Source organism: Erpetoichthys calabaricus, chromosome 16, assembly GCF_900747795.2.
Source record: "Erpetoichthys calabaricus chromosome 16, fErpCal1.3, whole genome shotgun sequence".
In the NCBI taxonomy this organism is placed as follows: domain Eukaryota; kingdom Metazoa; phylum Chordata; class Cladistia; order Polypteriformes; family Polypteridae; genus Erpetoichthys; species Erpetoichthys calabaricus.
In genome coordinates, this window is record NC_041409.2 from 40,709,183 (window position 1) to 40,727,677 (window position 18,495).

At 40.3% G+C, this 18,495-nt stretch overlaps 1 protein-coding gene across 4 annotated transcripts in view; it reads right to left on the reverse strand.

Moving 5' to 3' along the window:
- The window catches only part of actn1 (actinin, alpha 1), a 225,307-nt gene that overhangs the window by 120,513 nt on the left and 86,299 nt on the right, over positions 1-18,495 (reverse strand). For all 4 annotated transcript variants that reach the window (XM_051920067.1, XM_028822116.2, XM_028822115.2 and 1 more), the window contains exon 2: positions 5,225-5,339. In XM_051920067.1, the coding sequence (XP_051776027.1) occupies positions 5,225-5,339 (115 nt within the window). The remainder of the gene's footprint in view (positions 1-5,224; positions 5,340-18,495) is intronic.

The window sequence follows — 18,495 nt, forward strand, 5'->3', positions numbered from 1 at the left end:
AGAAAGTAAAAAGCTACCTTCTAGATGTACCCCTTTAATGCCACCAAACAGTAATCTAGAACACCTACAAGTTCATGTCCCTGGTGAAAAAGGCAGGCCATCCCTGACCATGGAAGTAACTCTGAAACATGAGGATGTTTAAAGCCACCTCTGCATCAGATAGAGCTGAATACAGAGTCAGAAAAAGTCAAATATCCAAATGGTGTAAGGAAGAGGCCTGGATCTGGAGAAAATGAATAGATAGACAAGATGAGTGAATACTTTTATGTGGCACTGCGCTGGGCAACTCCCCAAACAGACAATGGTTCAAAGTCCATTTAGGAAAGTCCAGAGGCACACTAGGCATTGTACCCCTTATGCTTGTTTGGACTTTGTGCTCTCACTCTTTTTCTTTTTTCATTTTCCTTCCTATTTTATGTCCCTTCTATTCTATGTTGTATTATTTAGCAACACAAAGGCTGGACTGGCAGTTAAATTGTTTCTGGTCCATTTACATTTATTGATGTAAATTTAATCTAAAACAACATACTAATTCGCAAATGAGCACTGTTCTGTGAAGGTAACTGCTCAATGTGTCATGATGGGCTGTGGCTGGTAACCTTGTGTGTTACACTACTCCGTGCATCTACCCACCAATTCATTTTCTGTACATACCCAATGTAAATTAGAGGGCTGCAAACAGACAGCATCCTGGTAGTACTGGGTGCAAAGCATGAATTAACCCTGAATGGGATGACAGCATCTCATGAGAGACTTACTGAACATAAATGTTGACACACTACACCAGGCCAGCGCATACCCAATGATGAAACCTAACAGGAGAAGCCTAGAATCATATCACAAGATATAGGGCAGTAATTCTAAATAAACATATCGACATTATGCATAAATGAGTGAAAATAATGAAAGGGTGTTTAGATTTTAACAAGCACTACAAATTAACAGCTTTGTACTAAAGTGCCAATGAAGGTGTATTAATGGCTAAAGTTAACTGGTCAGAACCTACAGTAAATGCTCCACTTTACTGTTCATGTGAAGTAAAATTGGAGAAACAAACACAACACTGTCAAATGAGAACACGCTGAAACTAAATCTAAAATAAATGATTACTGGATGTACTGTAAGTCCAGGTCCATGAGATCTCAAAACTGCAACATTCCAATATCACTGGGTACTCTTGCAAAACTAAAAACCTGCAATTTTTTTATGCTGGGTGTAGAGAGGAAAACACCTTTAACACTAGAATTACCAGAGTGTACGAAAAAACTCGTAGATCCGGCCCACCTTAAAACCGTTCTCACCTCTCTTTTGTCTTCTAAATGTGCCGATTAAGACGAGCAACAAGCAGCCGGCTATTCCATCCCCCACCATCGCAGAACGTTCACTAAGTTTTCCCAGCTCATGCCTTGTTTGATTATCTGGGAGTGACTGAACTGCTGCAGTTTTATAGTGGAAATAATAGATCGTTATTTGGAACACACGCATTTCATGTGTGTTCCGTTTCTACAGTACAGTAATCCCTCCTCCATCGCGGGGGTTGCGTTCCAGAGCCACCCGCGAAATAAGAAAATCCGCGAAGTAGAAACCATATGTTTATATGGTTATTTTTATATTGTCATGCTTGGGTCACAGATTTGCGCAGAAACACAGGAGGTTGTAGAGAGACAGGAACGTTATTCAAACACTGCAAACAAACATTTGTCTCTTTTTCAAAAGTTTAAACTGTGCTCCATGACAAGACAGAGATGACAGTTCTGTCTCACAATTAAAAGAATGCAAACATATCTTCCTCTTCAAAGGAAACAGAGAGTAAAGCAAACAAATCAATAGGGCTGCTTTTAAGTATGCGAAGCACCACCGGTACAAAGCTGTTGAAGGCGGCAGCTCACACCCCCTCGTCAGGAGCAGGGAGGGAGAGAGAGAGAGAGAGAGAGAGAGAGAGAGAGAGAGAGAGAGAGAGAGAGAGAGAGAGAGAGAAACAAAGTGAAAAATCAATACATGCCCTTTGAGCTTTTAAGTATGCGAAGCACCGTGCAGCATACTTAAAAGCTGCACACAGAAGGTAGCAACGTGAAGATAATCTTTCAGCATTTTTAGACGAGCGTCCGTATCGTCTAGGTGTGCGAACAGCCCCCTTGCTCACACCCCCTACGTCAGGATCACAGATAGTCAGCGCAAGAGAGAGAGAAAGAAAAGTAAGTTGGGTAGCTTCTCAGCCATCTGCCAATAGCGTCCCTTGTATGAAATCAACTGGGCAAACCAACTGAGGAAGCATGTAGACAGACAGACAGACAGACAGACAGACAGACAGACACTTTATGTAACAGAAATTAAAAGACCCATTGTCCGCAGAAATCCGCGAACCAGCAAAAAATCTGCGATATATATTTAAATATGCTTACATATAAAATCCGCGATAGAGTGAAGCCGCGAAAGGCGAAGCGCGATATAGCGAGGGATCAATGTAATCTGTGTAAACACATTGTTAAAACAGAAACTTTTTCATATTGTAGTAATAAATTTTACAAAATGTAGGCATAAACTATCTGCGGTGGGTTGGCACCCTGCCCGGGATTGGTTCCTGCCTTGTGCCCTGTGTTGGCTGGGATTGGCTCCAGCAGACCCCCGTGACCCTGTGTTCGGATTCAGTGGGTTGGAAAATGGATGGAAAATGTAGGCATAAACTATAGAATGTGTGAAGCCGGACGTCCAAACATCAAATAAACACTTTCACAAAAGGTTCAAGAATAATAACACCTTCAGTGGCGTAACGCTAAGATTTGCAGACTCAGAGCACAGCGGCTCTGCCGTGCCTTAGAGACCAGAGTTCGATTCCCCGCTGGGGTGGAAGTGGGTTTTTTTTTTTTTTTCTTTGTAACCTCAAACTGACATATAATTTATAAATTAGTATGCACTGTAAATCGTTAAGTTTAAAATGTCGATCATGGTTATTTCTGTTGATTAATTCATGCTTTTTTACTTAAGAGTCAGAACAGGAGCTTATTCAGCTTCTGATCTGACTCTAACAGCGCCACAGTATAAATTCACACCCGATCTGACGCTGTTCGTTTTCAAATAATATTGGATTACTCCGACGATGTTTTCTGATTGGTACTATTCGCGTCATAAAATGATTTCATGAAAATGTCACATAAATTTTTTTTTTTTTTTTTTTTTTAAATGTGCGTTGATCACCGCCAGCATGTTGTAGTACACAGCAACTGGCCACCTGAATGTTCTTGCGCGCACTGAATAAGCGCACTGAATAAGACATTGCTATATGCAATCATTAGATTCAAATGTTAACAGTTCACACACACGCAAGGATCGTCTTTCTTACATTTACAACGTGTGTACCTGTTACAATGTACGCACTTCTCTCTATGCTGTGGTTTCTATTACACACCTGAACTGGAACTGGAAATTCTCTGATGTGGAATCAGTTCTGTATGGTTGTGGGCGTGGGTGAGAGTGGTGGACATAGCTGGGAATTACTGTGAATGTGCGTGGTGTTTTGAGATAATGAATAGAGCTGCAAATTACAGGTGCTTGTTCAGTGTAATAGGAACCATAGGACAGAGAAGTGTGTACACTGCAACAAGTACACATGTCGTAAATGTAGGAAGGGGCGCCTTGGGTGAGCTATAGAGCGTCTTTATGTGAAAACAGCAGTGTCAGATGGGGAGTGTCTGATGATTGCATATAGAGCTGAAGTTACTGCTCTTTACTATGCTTTCCTCTGAATGTCCTGGAGTACAAAAGAAACAGCACAGCAACATGTGGGGACTGGCAAGATTGGGGGGAAAAAAAACACACGGTCATATGTATCGTGATACACTGCAGAGCTATAGCGCGTCTTCATGTGAAAACAGCAGTGTCAGATGGGGTAGGCAAGGATCCTGAACGCGACTGAGAGAATAAAAAATTAAAAAAAAAAAAAAAACAAAAACAAAGCTAACCTTTATAAATATCATAAATTAAACCGGCTGTTACAGACTGAAATCAAATGTATCTTTTTATTCTAAAATAGTAAAAATACGAGCAGTTCACTTCTCAAAAGGAAGTCGAGCAGGATCGAACTCGTGACCTCTTGATTCCCAGTCAGCAACTGATACTGTTGCGCCACGGCGGCAGTCGTAGTAAATGAGGGTCAATGTCGCACAATAAGGTGGCTTTTTTTCGGCAGTTATAATTTTTGAATAAAATCGCACTTGTTCTGTTATATTTGTACCATTCATGAAAGTATTTCTTTGATATTTGGACTTCAGGCTTCATACATTATATAGTTTATGCCTACATTTTGTCATTTACTACTAGAATATGAAAAACTTTTCTGTTTTAAAAATGTGCTTACACAGATTACTGTAGAAACGGAACACACATGAAATGTGTGTGTTCCAAATAATGATCTATTATTTCCACTCTAAAACTCCACTTCACCCCCAGATAATCAAGCAAGGCATGAGCTAGGAGACGTTTGTGCACATTCTAAGTCGGTGGGGGGATGGAATAGCTGGCTGCTTGCAGCTTGTCTTTATCTACACATTTAGAAGACAAAAGACGATGGCGGAGAGGTGCGAAAGGATTTAAGAAGCGATTTAAGGTGGGACGGATCTACGAGTTTTTTCATAGGCTCTGGTAATTCTAGTGTTAAAGGTAGAAACAAATGTTTTAAGATGGGGCCTACCACAAAGGGTTTCGGACAAAAGTGGTCAACAATCTTTCCTGGGACACCAAAGTGACATTAATACATTACAGTATGTCTGTTTTAAAAGATCAAAAGGTAGTCAGGAGATTTCTAAATGTGCCTATAGAACACAATCTAATTTTACTATGCAACCAGAAATATTAATGTAGAATAACTACCAGTAAATGACAGTAGCATCTTCATTAGGTGCCTATTTCCCATTTTTGAATATCTTTCTATGTGGAAGTTGTTTATTTTTGGCTCCCCATCCAAAGTAGGCAATATGCCAAAGGTAGCAGAGTAGCTCCCTGTAATCTTTGCACATATGTAACTGGTTGAAATAGCTCCCGCAAACAATAAAATCTTGTTAAGTTTCAAATTTAGTATACATTTTTCTTGATGTTTATAAAGGACTGATCTTTGCAGAAAGAAAACTTGTTTTAAAGCCAACAGGGTGATGAATGAACAGGAAATTGTTCTTTGCAGCTTCCATTTCCAGCAGATTGGCCAAAAGACATGCAAATGACAGCTTATTACCTGAAATGACCTCCAACAGTAGCATGAGTTTGAGCCCATCCCTGAAATCCTCCTCTATGTTCTCAATCTGAGTTCCAGCCTTCCGCAAGTGGGAGTTGCACCAAGCAGTAAAAGTCTGAAACAAAAACCAACACATAGGAAGCTCAGTTTCACTTGGCTGCATCACATCCATGCAACATTTAAAAAAAGTTCATTTAACACAATGGATTTGAAAGTATAGTGGTGGAACATAGAATTGTGATGGCAGACCATTGGCAGGCACTTCTCACTAAAATTTAATTCTGTAGCCCTTCCTGTGACTGACCAACAACTGACCATTATCTACTGGGTTTGTAAAGCTAAGCCATCACCCTATAGTGGTGTTTAATTTCCTCCTTGAAATCCTTTAAAATTAGCAAACATACAGACAAACAAAATCCTTGATAAAATTTCAGTTACAATTTTAACTCCAAGCTTAAGCTACAGGTAAAATGTGGATCATGAATTTCATTTCTTGAAACAAAGTCAACAAGTTAGGAAATGTACACATGGCATAACACATGCACTTCATGGTGTATGACAAAGAGGAAGGCTGCAATGTGATGCGCCAAAACTGATTAAGGTGCGTTGTCTGACTTTATCGTACTGCAGTCATTTGTAGTTCATTTATTAGTTTGTGCTCCTCCTTCTGTGATATGAAAATAATCAAACCCTGGCACCTGTGAATGAGCAGCAGAAATGTGCATTCCTACGGGTTCCTTGCTGCAGACAGACTGTTTATAAAGATGAATAACTTTGGACCTTACAATGATCCACAGAAAAGAGAGAAGTCCAGTGTTGATTTCTGTACAAGCCCTGATCAGGAAACATTACTGATTTCGAGTTTTGATTGACAGTTTTGCAATGGGTGGACAAATGGGACTGAATTGGATGTAACACCTTCTGCTTATCCTCCGCTCATCTCTCTTGCTTGCAGTCCTGGCAGTAGCAGAGCAATTTCAACAGTGTGGCACATCTGTTTCTGAGCAGGAGTGCAAGTGTTATCAGGGGACAAAGCTTACCAACTGTTCCATTGCTTAGTGGCGCGCCGGCCCCCGTTGCTTTTCAGAGGACTCCAATCCCCCAAATCCATCAATCATGTGTCATTTCCTCACAGTGCCCAATTGTTTTGTGGGACACCCCCAACCCCCGGATCATCAATCGAGTGCCTAAGCTTCATGGGGACTCACATTTACAAGATTATTGAGATTTATAAAGGTAAATTGCTCAATTTATATTAAAATTGTATATACCGAGTTAAAGGTTTTTTTTTGTTCAATTTGTTCACCTGCAGTACTACGTGGTTCAAAAATTAGAAATTTGACTGCATCTTCACATGTGATATTACTTTTGTAGAGGATGGAAACACAACTTAAACTTTGTGTAGGTGGGTGCAGAGCAGAGAAAAAGCTGGGAACCACTGATCTACAGCATATACATCACATTTTTATTATATATTTTTGGAACAATGACACATCCAAAACAGTCATAGAATGTAATAACATGCATTAATAAGGCACAAAAAACATGTTTTAGCATTTTGCAATATCATGGACATAAAAACGAATCACAAACAGGTCTGGTGAATATATAGCTTTCATGGATAGCAGAGTTCAACTCTAAGTGCTGTAAAAAAAATCCTGTAGCTTATAATTCTTGCATATGGATTTTTTTTTTTTTTTAAGTAGCATCTAATGAAGAGAAGACTTATTGGCTGCAACAGAACATTTCTGATAGCTTACAGTGTTACCAAAAAAGTGAATTGTTACGATCTACCTATAATGCAATGCAAGCACCATTATACTCCGGCTTACTGGGTCACACTTAGAGAGTCATTTTCCTCTTTTATTCATTTTTACATAAGTAATGTTTTATCCACCTTCCTTGCATTTTAACTTTTATGGTTATGAAGATGATTTCATCTACCAGTACAACTTCAAGCAGCAGGAAAAGGGAGTTTGTGTAGCCTATGTTCACACAAGTCAGTGACACCATAGTCATTTCCTGTCAATTCTTCTGGCATTTCTATAACTTGTATTGGGGCCTTTTTTGCCACCAGGAGCATCTCTTTGACAAATGTAAGACAAAAATGTACAAAATACTTAAGCTGACATAATGTTTCTCAAGGTAAACGTGAAAACACTAAATTATTCAGTGTTTGAGGTCACAAAAAATGTTTGTTATTAAGTATGATTTTGATCATTAGCGAATACTCTTGAATGGGAATATTTAAAATTTTAATATTTTCACCATGTTCTGTTTGATATACAGTATTTATTAAAAAAAAAAAAAAAAAAAAAAAACAACATTATACACAAAACCCACCTAAAATGAGTCCCAATTGAGGGCTTTTTGACTTCTCCCACCAGAGGTTACTCACAAAGTCAATTAAATGGTAGTATGGTGTAGTGGTTAAGGCTTTGGACTTCCAACCCTGAGGTTGTGAGTTTATATCCCATTCTCACCACTGCACCCTCCACCCATCCTTATGCTGATACCAGCATAGGTGAGAGTTTACCCCAACCCACAATTACAGCAGCCCAGGTAAGCAGAGAGCTGAGGAGACTTTGTGCCAGCAAAGCAGCGGGTCCAGATGGAGTATTGCCACGACTACTGAAGGCCTGTGCGTTGCAGCTGGGGAGTCCTCTACAGCGCATCTTCAACCTGAGCCTGGAACAGGGGAGAGTCCCGAGGCTTTGGAAAACATTTTGTATCATCCCAGTCCCAAAGGTATCACGCCCTAGTGAGCTGAATGACTTCAGGCCTGCCGCCCTGCCGTCACATGTGATGAAGACCATGGAGCGGCTGCTGCTTCACCACCTGAGGCCACAGGTCCGTCACGCCCTCGACCCTCTGCAGTTTGCATAACAGGAGAAGGTGGGAGTGCAGGGATGCCATCATCTACATGCTACACTGATCCCTCTCCCACTTGGACAGAGGCAGTGGTGCTGTAAGAATGATGTTTCTGGACTTCTCTAGCACCTTCAGCACCATCCAACCTCTGCTCCTTAGGGACAAGCTGACAGAGATGGGAGTAGATTCATACCTGGTGGCATGGATCTTGGACTATCTTAAAGACAGACCTCAGTGAGTCTCGGGAACTGCAGGTCTGACATTGTGGTCAACAACACAGGAGTGCCGCAGGGGACTATACTTTCTCCGGTCCTGTTCAGCCTATATACATCGGACTTCCAATACAACTCGGACTCCTGCCACGTGCAAAAGTTCACCGACAACACTGCTATCGTGGGCTGCATCAGGAGCGGGCAGGAGGAGGAGTATAAGGACCTAATCAAGGACTTTGTTAAATGGTGCGACTCAAACCACCTACACCTGAACACCAGCAAAACCAAGGAGCTGGTGGTGGATTTTAGGAGGCCCAGGCCCCTCATGGACTCCGTGATCATCAGAGGCGACTGTGTGCAGAGGGTACAGACCTATAAATACATGGGAGTGCAGCTGGATGATAAATTGGACTGGACTGCCAATACTGATGCTCTGTGTAAGAAAGGACAGAGCCGACTATACTTCCTTAGAAGGCTGGCAGATGTTCTATCAGACGGTTGTGGCGAGCGCCCTCTTCTATGCGGTGGTGTGCTGGGGAGGCAGCATAATGAAGAGAGATGCCGCACGCCTGGACAAACTGGTGAGGAAGGCAGGCTCCACTGTAGGTACGGAGCTGGACAGTTTGACATCCGTGGCAGAGCGACGGGCACTGAGCAGGCTCCTGTCAATAATGGAGAATCCACGGCATCCACTAAACAGTATCATCTCCAGACAGAGGAGCAGCTTCAGCGACAGACTGCTGTCACTTTCCTGCTCCACTGACAGACTGAGGAGATTGTTCCTCCCCTACACTATGCGACTCTTCAATTCCACCCTATGGGGGTAAACGTTAACATTATTCAAAGTTATTGACTGTCTGTATGTCACTTTCCTGCTCCACTGACAGACTGAGGAGATCGTTCCTCCTCCACACTATGCAACTCTTCACTTCCACCCCTGGGGGGGGTGGGGGGGGGTCGGGTAGATGTTAACATTATTCAAAGTTATTGACTGTCTGTATACCTGCATTGTTATCACTCTTTAATTTAATATTTTCTTTATCAGTATGCTGCTGCTGGAGTATGTGAATTTCCCCTTGGGATTAATAAAGTATCTATCTATCTATCTATCTATCTACTGAGAGGGTGACCATGAGCAAGTCACTTCACCCGCCTGTGCTTCAATTGGAAAAACAAAAGAAATGCAACCAATTGTGTCTCAAATGTTGTAAGTTGTGTTGGATAAAGGCATTAGCCAAGTAATAAATAATATTAAGACTTGAACCAACACAATATTCTTAAACCAACTTCAGAGGAAAACAGTAACTCCAAATGAGGAAGAAATGGTGAAGAAATTTCCTACATTAAGATTAATCCTTTTAAATTTTTTTTTTTATAACTCTTAACTAATACACTTTTGTACAACTGAATAATGTGGGGTTTTTTATTTGGAAAACTACCTACCTTAAGAGCCTCAGAAAATGATTTAATATTTGACCAATTTCTTCACATTATGGTGATGAGAAGATACTTCCTACTTATATTTGACCCTTGGTGTTTAAAGGCCCATTAATTCTTGGGTGCTGGCAGCTGCTGACCCTCTTGGACACCCTGGCCTGTTTATACTTCAAGCGTTCAGAGTGTGGCACTGTGCACTGCAGAATCACCCAGCATTCCCCCAAAATTATTTCTTTCCCTTTAAATATCAACTTTACAGAGGTTTCCATTTCTGCTGCGCAAACTTTTATCTTTTCTCAGGGTCTGTTTGATTTCCCATCATGAATTTCTCCACATCAAATTTGCCTATTGCTGTGTGATTTTCCGGTTGAATTGAGTAGGTGTGGGTAGTTACATTTCACACAACTGCTCCTCCAATTAGTATGTTTTCTTATCTAATGTATGCACAGTCAACATGCACAGGGCCACACAATTAACAATATTTTGGAGGTACGTGGTCATCAACGATAGGGTACCCTCACTAGGACTGCTGACAACATTTACTGCCCACACACCCTAATGGACCCTTGTGGCAATGCAGACACATCAAGTATAAATGGGCCTTAAGAATATCTTACTAGTAGTCTAAAATAAGTGTTGTGGCACCCGGACGGGGCTCATGCCCAGCCGGGACGCCCAGGAAGACAGGAGGAGGGCTCATTCCTCCTCCAGACTGCGAGGGAGCGTCCGCCCTGGTTGTACTGGGGGCCACGGGTACATGGCTTGGAAGCCCAACCCTGTAGGGGCCCGTGGTCACCGCCAGGGGGTGTCCCCCTGCCTGAAGGACCCTGGACCCCAGTACTTCTGCCACACCAGGAAGTGCTGAGGGGAAGAAGAGAGGGAACACCCGGAGTGCTTCCGGGAGGACAGCCGGCATTTCCGCCACACTGGGGCGTGTCCGCAGGATTGCTGGTGCACACCTGGAACACATCTGGGTACGGATAAAAGGGGCCGCCTCCCTTCATTCAAGGCTGGAGTTGGGTGGAAGCAGGACAAGGTGCAAGAACGAGAGAAGAAGGTGGTCCGAAGAGGCAGTGTGGTTGGCCTGGACTTTGGGGAAGATTGAGGTTTGTGACACTTATGGACAGTTGTACATAATAGGTATTGTAAATAAACGTGTGTTGGGTGGCATGAGCGTGTCTGCCTGTCTGTGTCCGGGCCAGTCTCCACAGTGTTCTTTCGAAGCTGGTCTTTTACAGCTTAGTTACATCTGGAAAAGTTGCACATCCTGTCGTCACAATGCAGACACATCAAGTATAAATGGGCCTTAAGAATATCTTACTAGTAGTCTAAAATAAGAGTTCTTTCGAAGTTTGTCTTTTACAGCTTAGTTACATCTGGAAAAGTTGCACATCCTGTCGTCACAATTGTCTCCTCAGAAGCACTGAACATACTGGCCTATGTTCATTTTCTCCCCCACAAAACAGTAGAGACAAATGCATTCGCAAAGGGCCAAGTCTACAAGCACTTGGCCAGCACTTACTATTCCAAGGAAATATTTATAAGGCCTTCCTTAAACTTTTACACCAATTATAAATTTAAAACCCTCAGAAAGATGAAGAGCCTTTGTATGACTAGTTCTACAAGATTGTAGTTTGTTTTATCACAGACACATTTATGATGCTACTCTGTTTTCAGGGGTGTTTTAACGCCATGGTCAGAACTGGGTTCAAAAAAATGTTAGCTTATGAGTATGAATTGGATTTAACTGATTTTTTTGTCAGAAAAAATAAAGAATGAGATTACAATAAAGGCAGAGAGAGATGACGAGAATTAACACAGTACAGCAATCCAAGAAGGAAATCACAAAATTTGCTTTGATTGGATATCAAAATATGCAGGTAGAATTTAGAAATGCAGACAACAGAAGGTTACAGGCAGCCTGTTAAGAAAAAACTAAATTAAAATAATAAAAAAAACACCTGGAAATGTCTTGAGTGGGCAGGGGCACATATGGCAATCATACAGAACAAACAAAATACACAAGCAATTTGAGACTAAATTATGCTTAGCATTACAGAATTTCATTTCTACCCACACTTTCATAAATCTTTGATGGTGAATGCAGAGCAGTAATAAACTGTAGTGTACAACTTTAAGGGTCTACAAACAATTAAAATGTCAAAAGACTGATGATTATCAGGGGTGGAGAAAAGCACATTCTAAGACAGAACTCCTCAAAAATAGAAAATAGTACATTACTGTAACTTGCTGGATAAAAAACAAAAAGAACCACAAAGCCTTCTGGTTAAAAAAAAAAAAAAAAAAAATCAGGGCTGGATGTAATTTATTTCTAACATTCCAAAGGGGCCAACTACTTAAAAAACAGATGCCTTGTCAATGCACAACAGCTGAAATCAATATCCTGGACGGTCTCAAACAAACACATATTGGACGATAATTGAAGGCATTATAAAATGACATTATGACCAAGGTTACCTTCTTCTGCATTTCCATTTTTTTGTTTACAATGGTCAGTGCAGGAGGCAAAAAAAGAGGTTTACTTAATGCACAAATCCACTCTGTCTGGATCCTTATGGGTAATGCGGCTTAGAAAGGCATGCCTGGATTTTAATCGTCCGTCTGAGTGGTTTACTGTTACCGAGTTTTGACATTGAAAACTACCAAAACAAAAGGCAAAAGGCTGAAAATATCTCTAAACCATGAGATGTTAGCCTCCTTTTTATAAATTAAGTTTAATTTGTTTTTATGCAATCTCTTTAAAGTTAATAATTACTTTTATGTGCTTCTCTTTAACTTCACTAAAGAGTTCTACTGTGCCTCCGACTAAATTTTAGTGCAATTTAAGAAATTTCTAAATATATTCACTTTCTATAACCAAGTGTAGGACTAGTAGACCACACTTTGCAAAACCTAGTCTGATTACCATCTGGGTGGAGAGAAGTTCTCTCCATGTCAGCATGGGGTTTTGCCAGGTGATCCATTATCATCTTAAAAAGCGTGCAGGTTCGACTATGTCTGTTAATGGACTCCTTTCTAGAATTAATTCACACATTACAGCCAGCACTGCTGAAGGCCTGTAATGCAAATGCAAGAGGCAGAATATGGATGCATGGGGTGCAATTTTGGGAGAAAGAAGAACTTGACTTTCCTTAAACTAAAGTATTGTTGGGGAAATTAGTAAAACATGGACACAGGCTGGATTCATTTAAATGCAGCTTAAGGTTGTCTCCTTAAAAAATTTAATCACCAGATACTGGACATTACTTGTACATGACAAAAAGAGAATTCCTGAGGGGTTTTTGGCAGTTTTCTAGTTGGAAAATATGTATTTGTACCTCAAATACATTTTTAAAAGATTAGTTACAACTGTCAATGCTTTATTATTTGAATACACATTTCGTGTTGTATTACCACTAAATCTTTAGCAACTAATTAAGTGCTTTGGTGATTTTTTTCCTCATTCCTCCTAAAACTTCAACTGTTACAAATCTGATGGATGCCAATAGCCTGAACACCACAATTAGGGTCTTGTCAAAATGTTTCTGTCCAGGTCTGGACTTTGATATCAGTGCATGCTCCCACCTCCTCCTCCTGGACTCTGATAGATCTTTTAGACAACACAAAATAGTTGTTAAACCATTTGTAAGTAAGCATAGTATGCTAGACTGTTTACAGTCGCTGCCATACTGTCCGACTACCTGAATTCTGCCCCGAATATTTTGCTATCACTAAATCAACTTTTCTAGATTCACAGATTAAATGATATTAAATTGACAGTACTGATCAGGTTATTTTGATTGGAGGTTAACTCTGGATGATCTGTATTATCTTCATAATTTAAAGGCTATCATAGTTTATTATGGTCAACTTTGAAGGCCTCATATGGCATGAGATACAGTGGTGTGAAAAACTATTTGCCCCCTTCCTGATTTCTTATTCTTTTGCATGTTTCTCACACAAAATGTTTCTGATCATCAAACACATTTAACCATTAGTCAAATATAACACAAGTAAACACAAAATGCAGTTTTTAAATGATGGTTTTTATTATTTAGGGAGAAAAAAAATCCAAACCCTGTGTGAAAAAGTAATTGCCCCCTTGTTAAAAAATAACCTAACTGTGGTGTATCACACCTGAGTTCAATTTCCGTAGCCACCCCCAGGCCTGATTACTGCCACACCTGTTTCAATCAAGAAATCACTTAAATAGGAGCTGCCTGACACAGAGAAGTAGACCAAAAGCACCTCAAAAGCTAGACATCATGCCAAGATCCAAAGAAATTCAGGAACAAATGAGAACAGAAGTAATTGAGATCTATCAGTCTGGTAAAGGTTATAAAGCCATTTCTAAAGCTTTGGGACTCCAGCGAACCACAGTGAGAGCCATTATCCACAAATGGCAAAAACATGGAACAGTGGTGAACCTTCCCAGGGAGTGGCCGGCCGACCAAAATTACCCCAAGAGCACAGAGACGACTCATCCGAGAGGTCACAAAAGACCCCAGGACAACGTCTAAAGAACTGCAGGCCTCACTTGCCTCAATTAAGGTCAGTGTTCACGACTCCACCATAAGAAAGAGACTGGGCAAAAACGGCCTGCAGGGCAGATTTCCAAGACGCAAACCACTGTTAAGCAAAAAGAACATTAGGGCTCGTCTCAATTTTGCTAAGAAACATCTCAATGATTGCCAAGACTTTTGGGAAAATACCTTGTGGACTGATGAGTCAAAAGTTGAACTTTTTGGAAGGCAAATGTCCCGTTACATCTGGCGTAAAAGGAACACAGCATTTCAGAAAAAGAACATCATACCAACAGTAAAATATGGTGGTGGTAGTGTGATGGTCTGGGGTTGTTTTGCTGCTTCAGGACCTGGAAAGCTTGCTGTGATAGATGGAACCATGAATTCTACTGTCTACCAAAAAATCCTGAAGGAGAATGTCCGGCCATCTGTTCGTCAACTCAAGCTGAAGCGATCTTGGGTGCTGCAACAGGACAATGACCCAAAACACACCAGCAAATCCACCTCTGAATGGCTGAAGAAAAACAAAATGAAGACTTTGGAGTGGCCTAGTCAAAGTCCTGACCTGAATCCAATTGAGATGCTATGGCATGACCTTAAAAAGGCGGTTCATGCTAGAAAACCCTCAAATAAAGCTGAATTACAACAATTTTGCAAAGATGAGTGGGCCAAAATTCCTCCAGAGCGCTGTATAAGACTCATGGCAAGTTATCGCAAACGCTTGATTGCAGTTATTGCTGCTAAGGGTGGCCCAACCAGTTATTAGGTTCAGGGGGCAATTACTTTTTCACACAGGGCCATGTAGGTTTGGATTTTTTTTTCTCCCTAGATAATAAAAACCACCATTTACAAACTGCATTTTGTGTTTACTTGTGTTATATTTGACTAATGGTTAAATGTGTTTGATGATCAGAAACATTTTGTGTGACAAACATGCAAAAGAATAAGAAATCAGGAAGGGGGCAAATAGTTTTTCACACCACTGTATTTCTTTCTGGCCTTTAACTTCTGCAGCCATTTTTGGCAGTAGGGAATGTAACAAATCTCCAAAAAATAATTACAGCAATCCAATAAATGTGGGGCGTTGATGTTCACTGGATATTCTGGTTGATAATTCATCATTGTATGAATTTCATCAGACAACAGTTTTTCCTCATAACCTCACCTCATCCTGTCATACTGAATCTGCAGGATATCACTACAAAAAAAAAAATATTATATATATATATATATATATATATATATATATATATATATATATATATATAAAACAACTAAGCAGACTGCCCAACACAAACAAAAAAGATCTAATAATACAAAGTAAAGCAAACCTTGCGGTCTGTCTTCAAAACCTTACTTCAAATTCATGTACCACAGCTCTACACAGGACACAAAGGACTGGCTTATCAAATAAACATTACTATTTTTGATAGTGTGATGAGGTCTCCCAATGCCATTTGATTCCAAGCTGAATTTGGTCACCAGACCTTGTGTGTGTAGTTTATACATTCATATATTGTGGGTGTGTCTGACCCAAGCATTTGATTCCAAGCATAATCCGTACACGTTTTCTCTATTATGGTCTTGTTCCCCATCCAAAAGACACATGTTTTACATTAAATAGTGCTTTTAAGTGTACCCTGCTTGAGTGAAAGTGGGTATGTGCGAGAGTGTGTGCCCTGTAATCAGAAGGTGTCTTCATCTTATCTGTCTGCTCCTCTCACTTGCTAAAATTTAATGCAGCCTTGTAATGGAGGAAAAAGAAGAGTGTGTCTATCTCTGTCAATTTCAAAGTAGCAAGGGACTTAATGCATTTCTCTTGTTACTTATTTTATTTTTCTTAAACACACCATACTTTGCTGGTTTATTTTTAGGCACATTCTGCAGTAACTGAGAATACTTTGAAATTTAAATCTGGTAGCTATGGAGCCCTTTTGTTTCTTTCTCAATCACTGAAGGACTTATAACTAAGACAAACTGAGGTGGATTATTTTTAATTAACTCTGCTCTCTACCAAGCGCTTTTATCCAAAGCGGCTCACCACAAATCCATCACTTTACTCATACAGAATGTAATAATTGAAAAGATAGAGTAGCAGAGAAGATTTTTTTTTGTTTTGTTTAATCTTAGCTATTAAAGGATTAAGAGGGATTAAAAAAATCACAATGCAAAAATACAAGATACAATAGTTAGTGGTTTACATGAAATCAAATTACACCGATGAACAAAGTGGATTCAAACAACAAACAAGCTGATCTGACAGAGAACGCTCTAACAGATGTCTTCAGTAACTCAGATATTACGGATACCAATTAAATCAATTTATATTAAGGTTCAAAGGTCCCCACTACAATCTTATTTTGTGTAATAACGTCTCATTTTATAAATTATATATATATATATATATATATATATATATATATATTTATATATATATATTTATTTAAAATGACTTCCTGGTAAATACATAAAAGATAATAATAATAATAATACATTTTATTTATATAGCGCCTTTCCCATGCTCAAGGCACTTACAGAATATAATAAAGAACGGCAGAATATACAGTATATAGCATTGTACAAACCAGATAAATAAATAAAGAAGATTAAGACAGTAAATTCTGAAAAAAAACAGACAACGTAATTGATGGTCTATCACACACATACAGGTTACATTGGCATCTTGACAGAGAAGTAAACTGAGAGAAAGGTAATAAAGTCAAGCAGAGCTAAAAGCCTTCCTGAACAGATGAGTTTTGAGTTGTTTTTTAAAAGAATTCATGGAGTCAGCTGACCTGGTTAATTTTGGTAGGTCATTCCAGAGTCTGGGCGCTATACAGCTGAAGGCCCTGTCACCCATAGAGTGTAGATTAGTGAGGGGCACAACAAGATTACCAGAATTAGAGGACCTTAGTGGGCGGGCAGGCACATAGTGATGGAGGAGGTCACTGATGTAGTTTGGTGCGAGGTTATTTAAAGCTTTGTAGGTTATTAGTAGGATTTTATATTCGATTCTGTAGGACACAGGGAGCCAGTGAAGACGGAGCAGGATGGGTGTGATGTGCTCGCTGCTGCTGGTTCGAGTAAGGACTCTTGCAGCTGAGTTTTGAATAAGCTGGAGCTGTGATATAAGATTAGAAGGGGCACCTGCCAGTAGGGAATTACAATAATCGATGCGGGATGTGATAAAAGCATGGACAAGTTTCTCAGCATTAGAGAAGGAGAGGAAGGAGCGAACACGGGATATGTTACGGAGGTGAAAGTAAGAAAGTTTCATAATGTGATTTATGTGGGCGGAATAAGTGAGGGAGGAATCAAAAATGACACCAAGATTTTTTACAGTAGAGGCAGGTCTGATGAGATCACTGCCAAGATGGACTGGAAAGGAGCTCATTTTATTTAAGTTGCATTTTAGTCCCAATTTGCAGGAGTTCAGTTTTATTGCAATTTAATTTTAAAGAGTTCTGCTCCATCCAGGTTTTAATTTCACTAAGGCAGGTTGTGAGCTGAGAAAGCTCTGATGAAGTTCCACTTTTAACATTGAAGTAGAGCTGAGTATCATCTGCATAAAAATGATAACCCAATCCATAACTACGGATAATATGGCCAAGGGGAAGCATATAAATACAGAAAAGCAGAGGACCAAGGACAGAGCCCTGAGGGACTCCTTGTGTGACTGGCACGGAGTTGGATCTGCTGTTGCCAAGACTAACAAACTCTTGCCTATCAGTCAGATAGGACTTGAACCACTGGAGGGCAGTGCCAGAGATACCCAGCATGTTCTCCATTCTGGACAGTAGGATGTCATGTCTGACTGTGCCAAATGCTGCACTGAGGTCTAACAGAATTAATATGCTAGTTTGTCCAGAGTCTGCTGCCATAAGCAAATCATTGGTTACCCGTAGCAGAGCAGTTTCACAGCAGTGCCGCGCCCTGAAACCAGACTGAAAGGGTTCCATCAAATTATTAGAGGTTAGGTAATTGGTGAGTTGGGAAGCTACAACACGCTCAAGAACTTTTGACAGGAAAGGTAAGTGGGAAATAGGCCGGAAATTGTTAAGATTGTCAGCATCAAGGCCAGACTTTAACATTGGGGTTACAGAAGCAATTTTAAAAGTGAGCGGCACGGAGCCAGTGTCAAGGGATGAGTTTATTATTGTTGTAACAGTCGGGATTATGGCATGAAGGCAGGATTTAAGTAGTGTGGTGGGGATGGGGTCCAGTACAC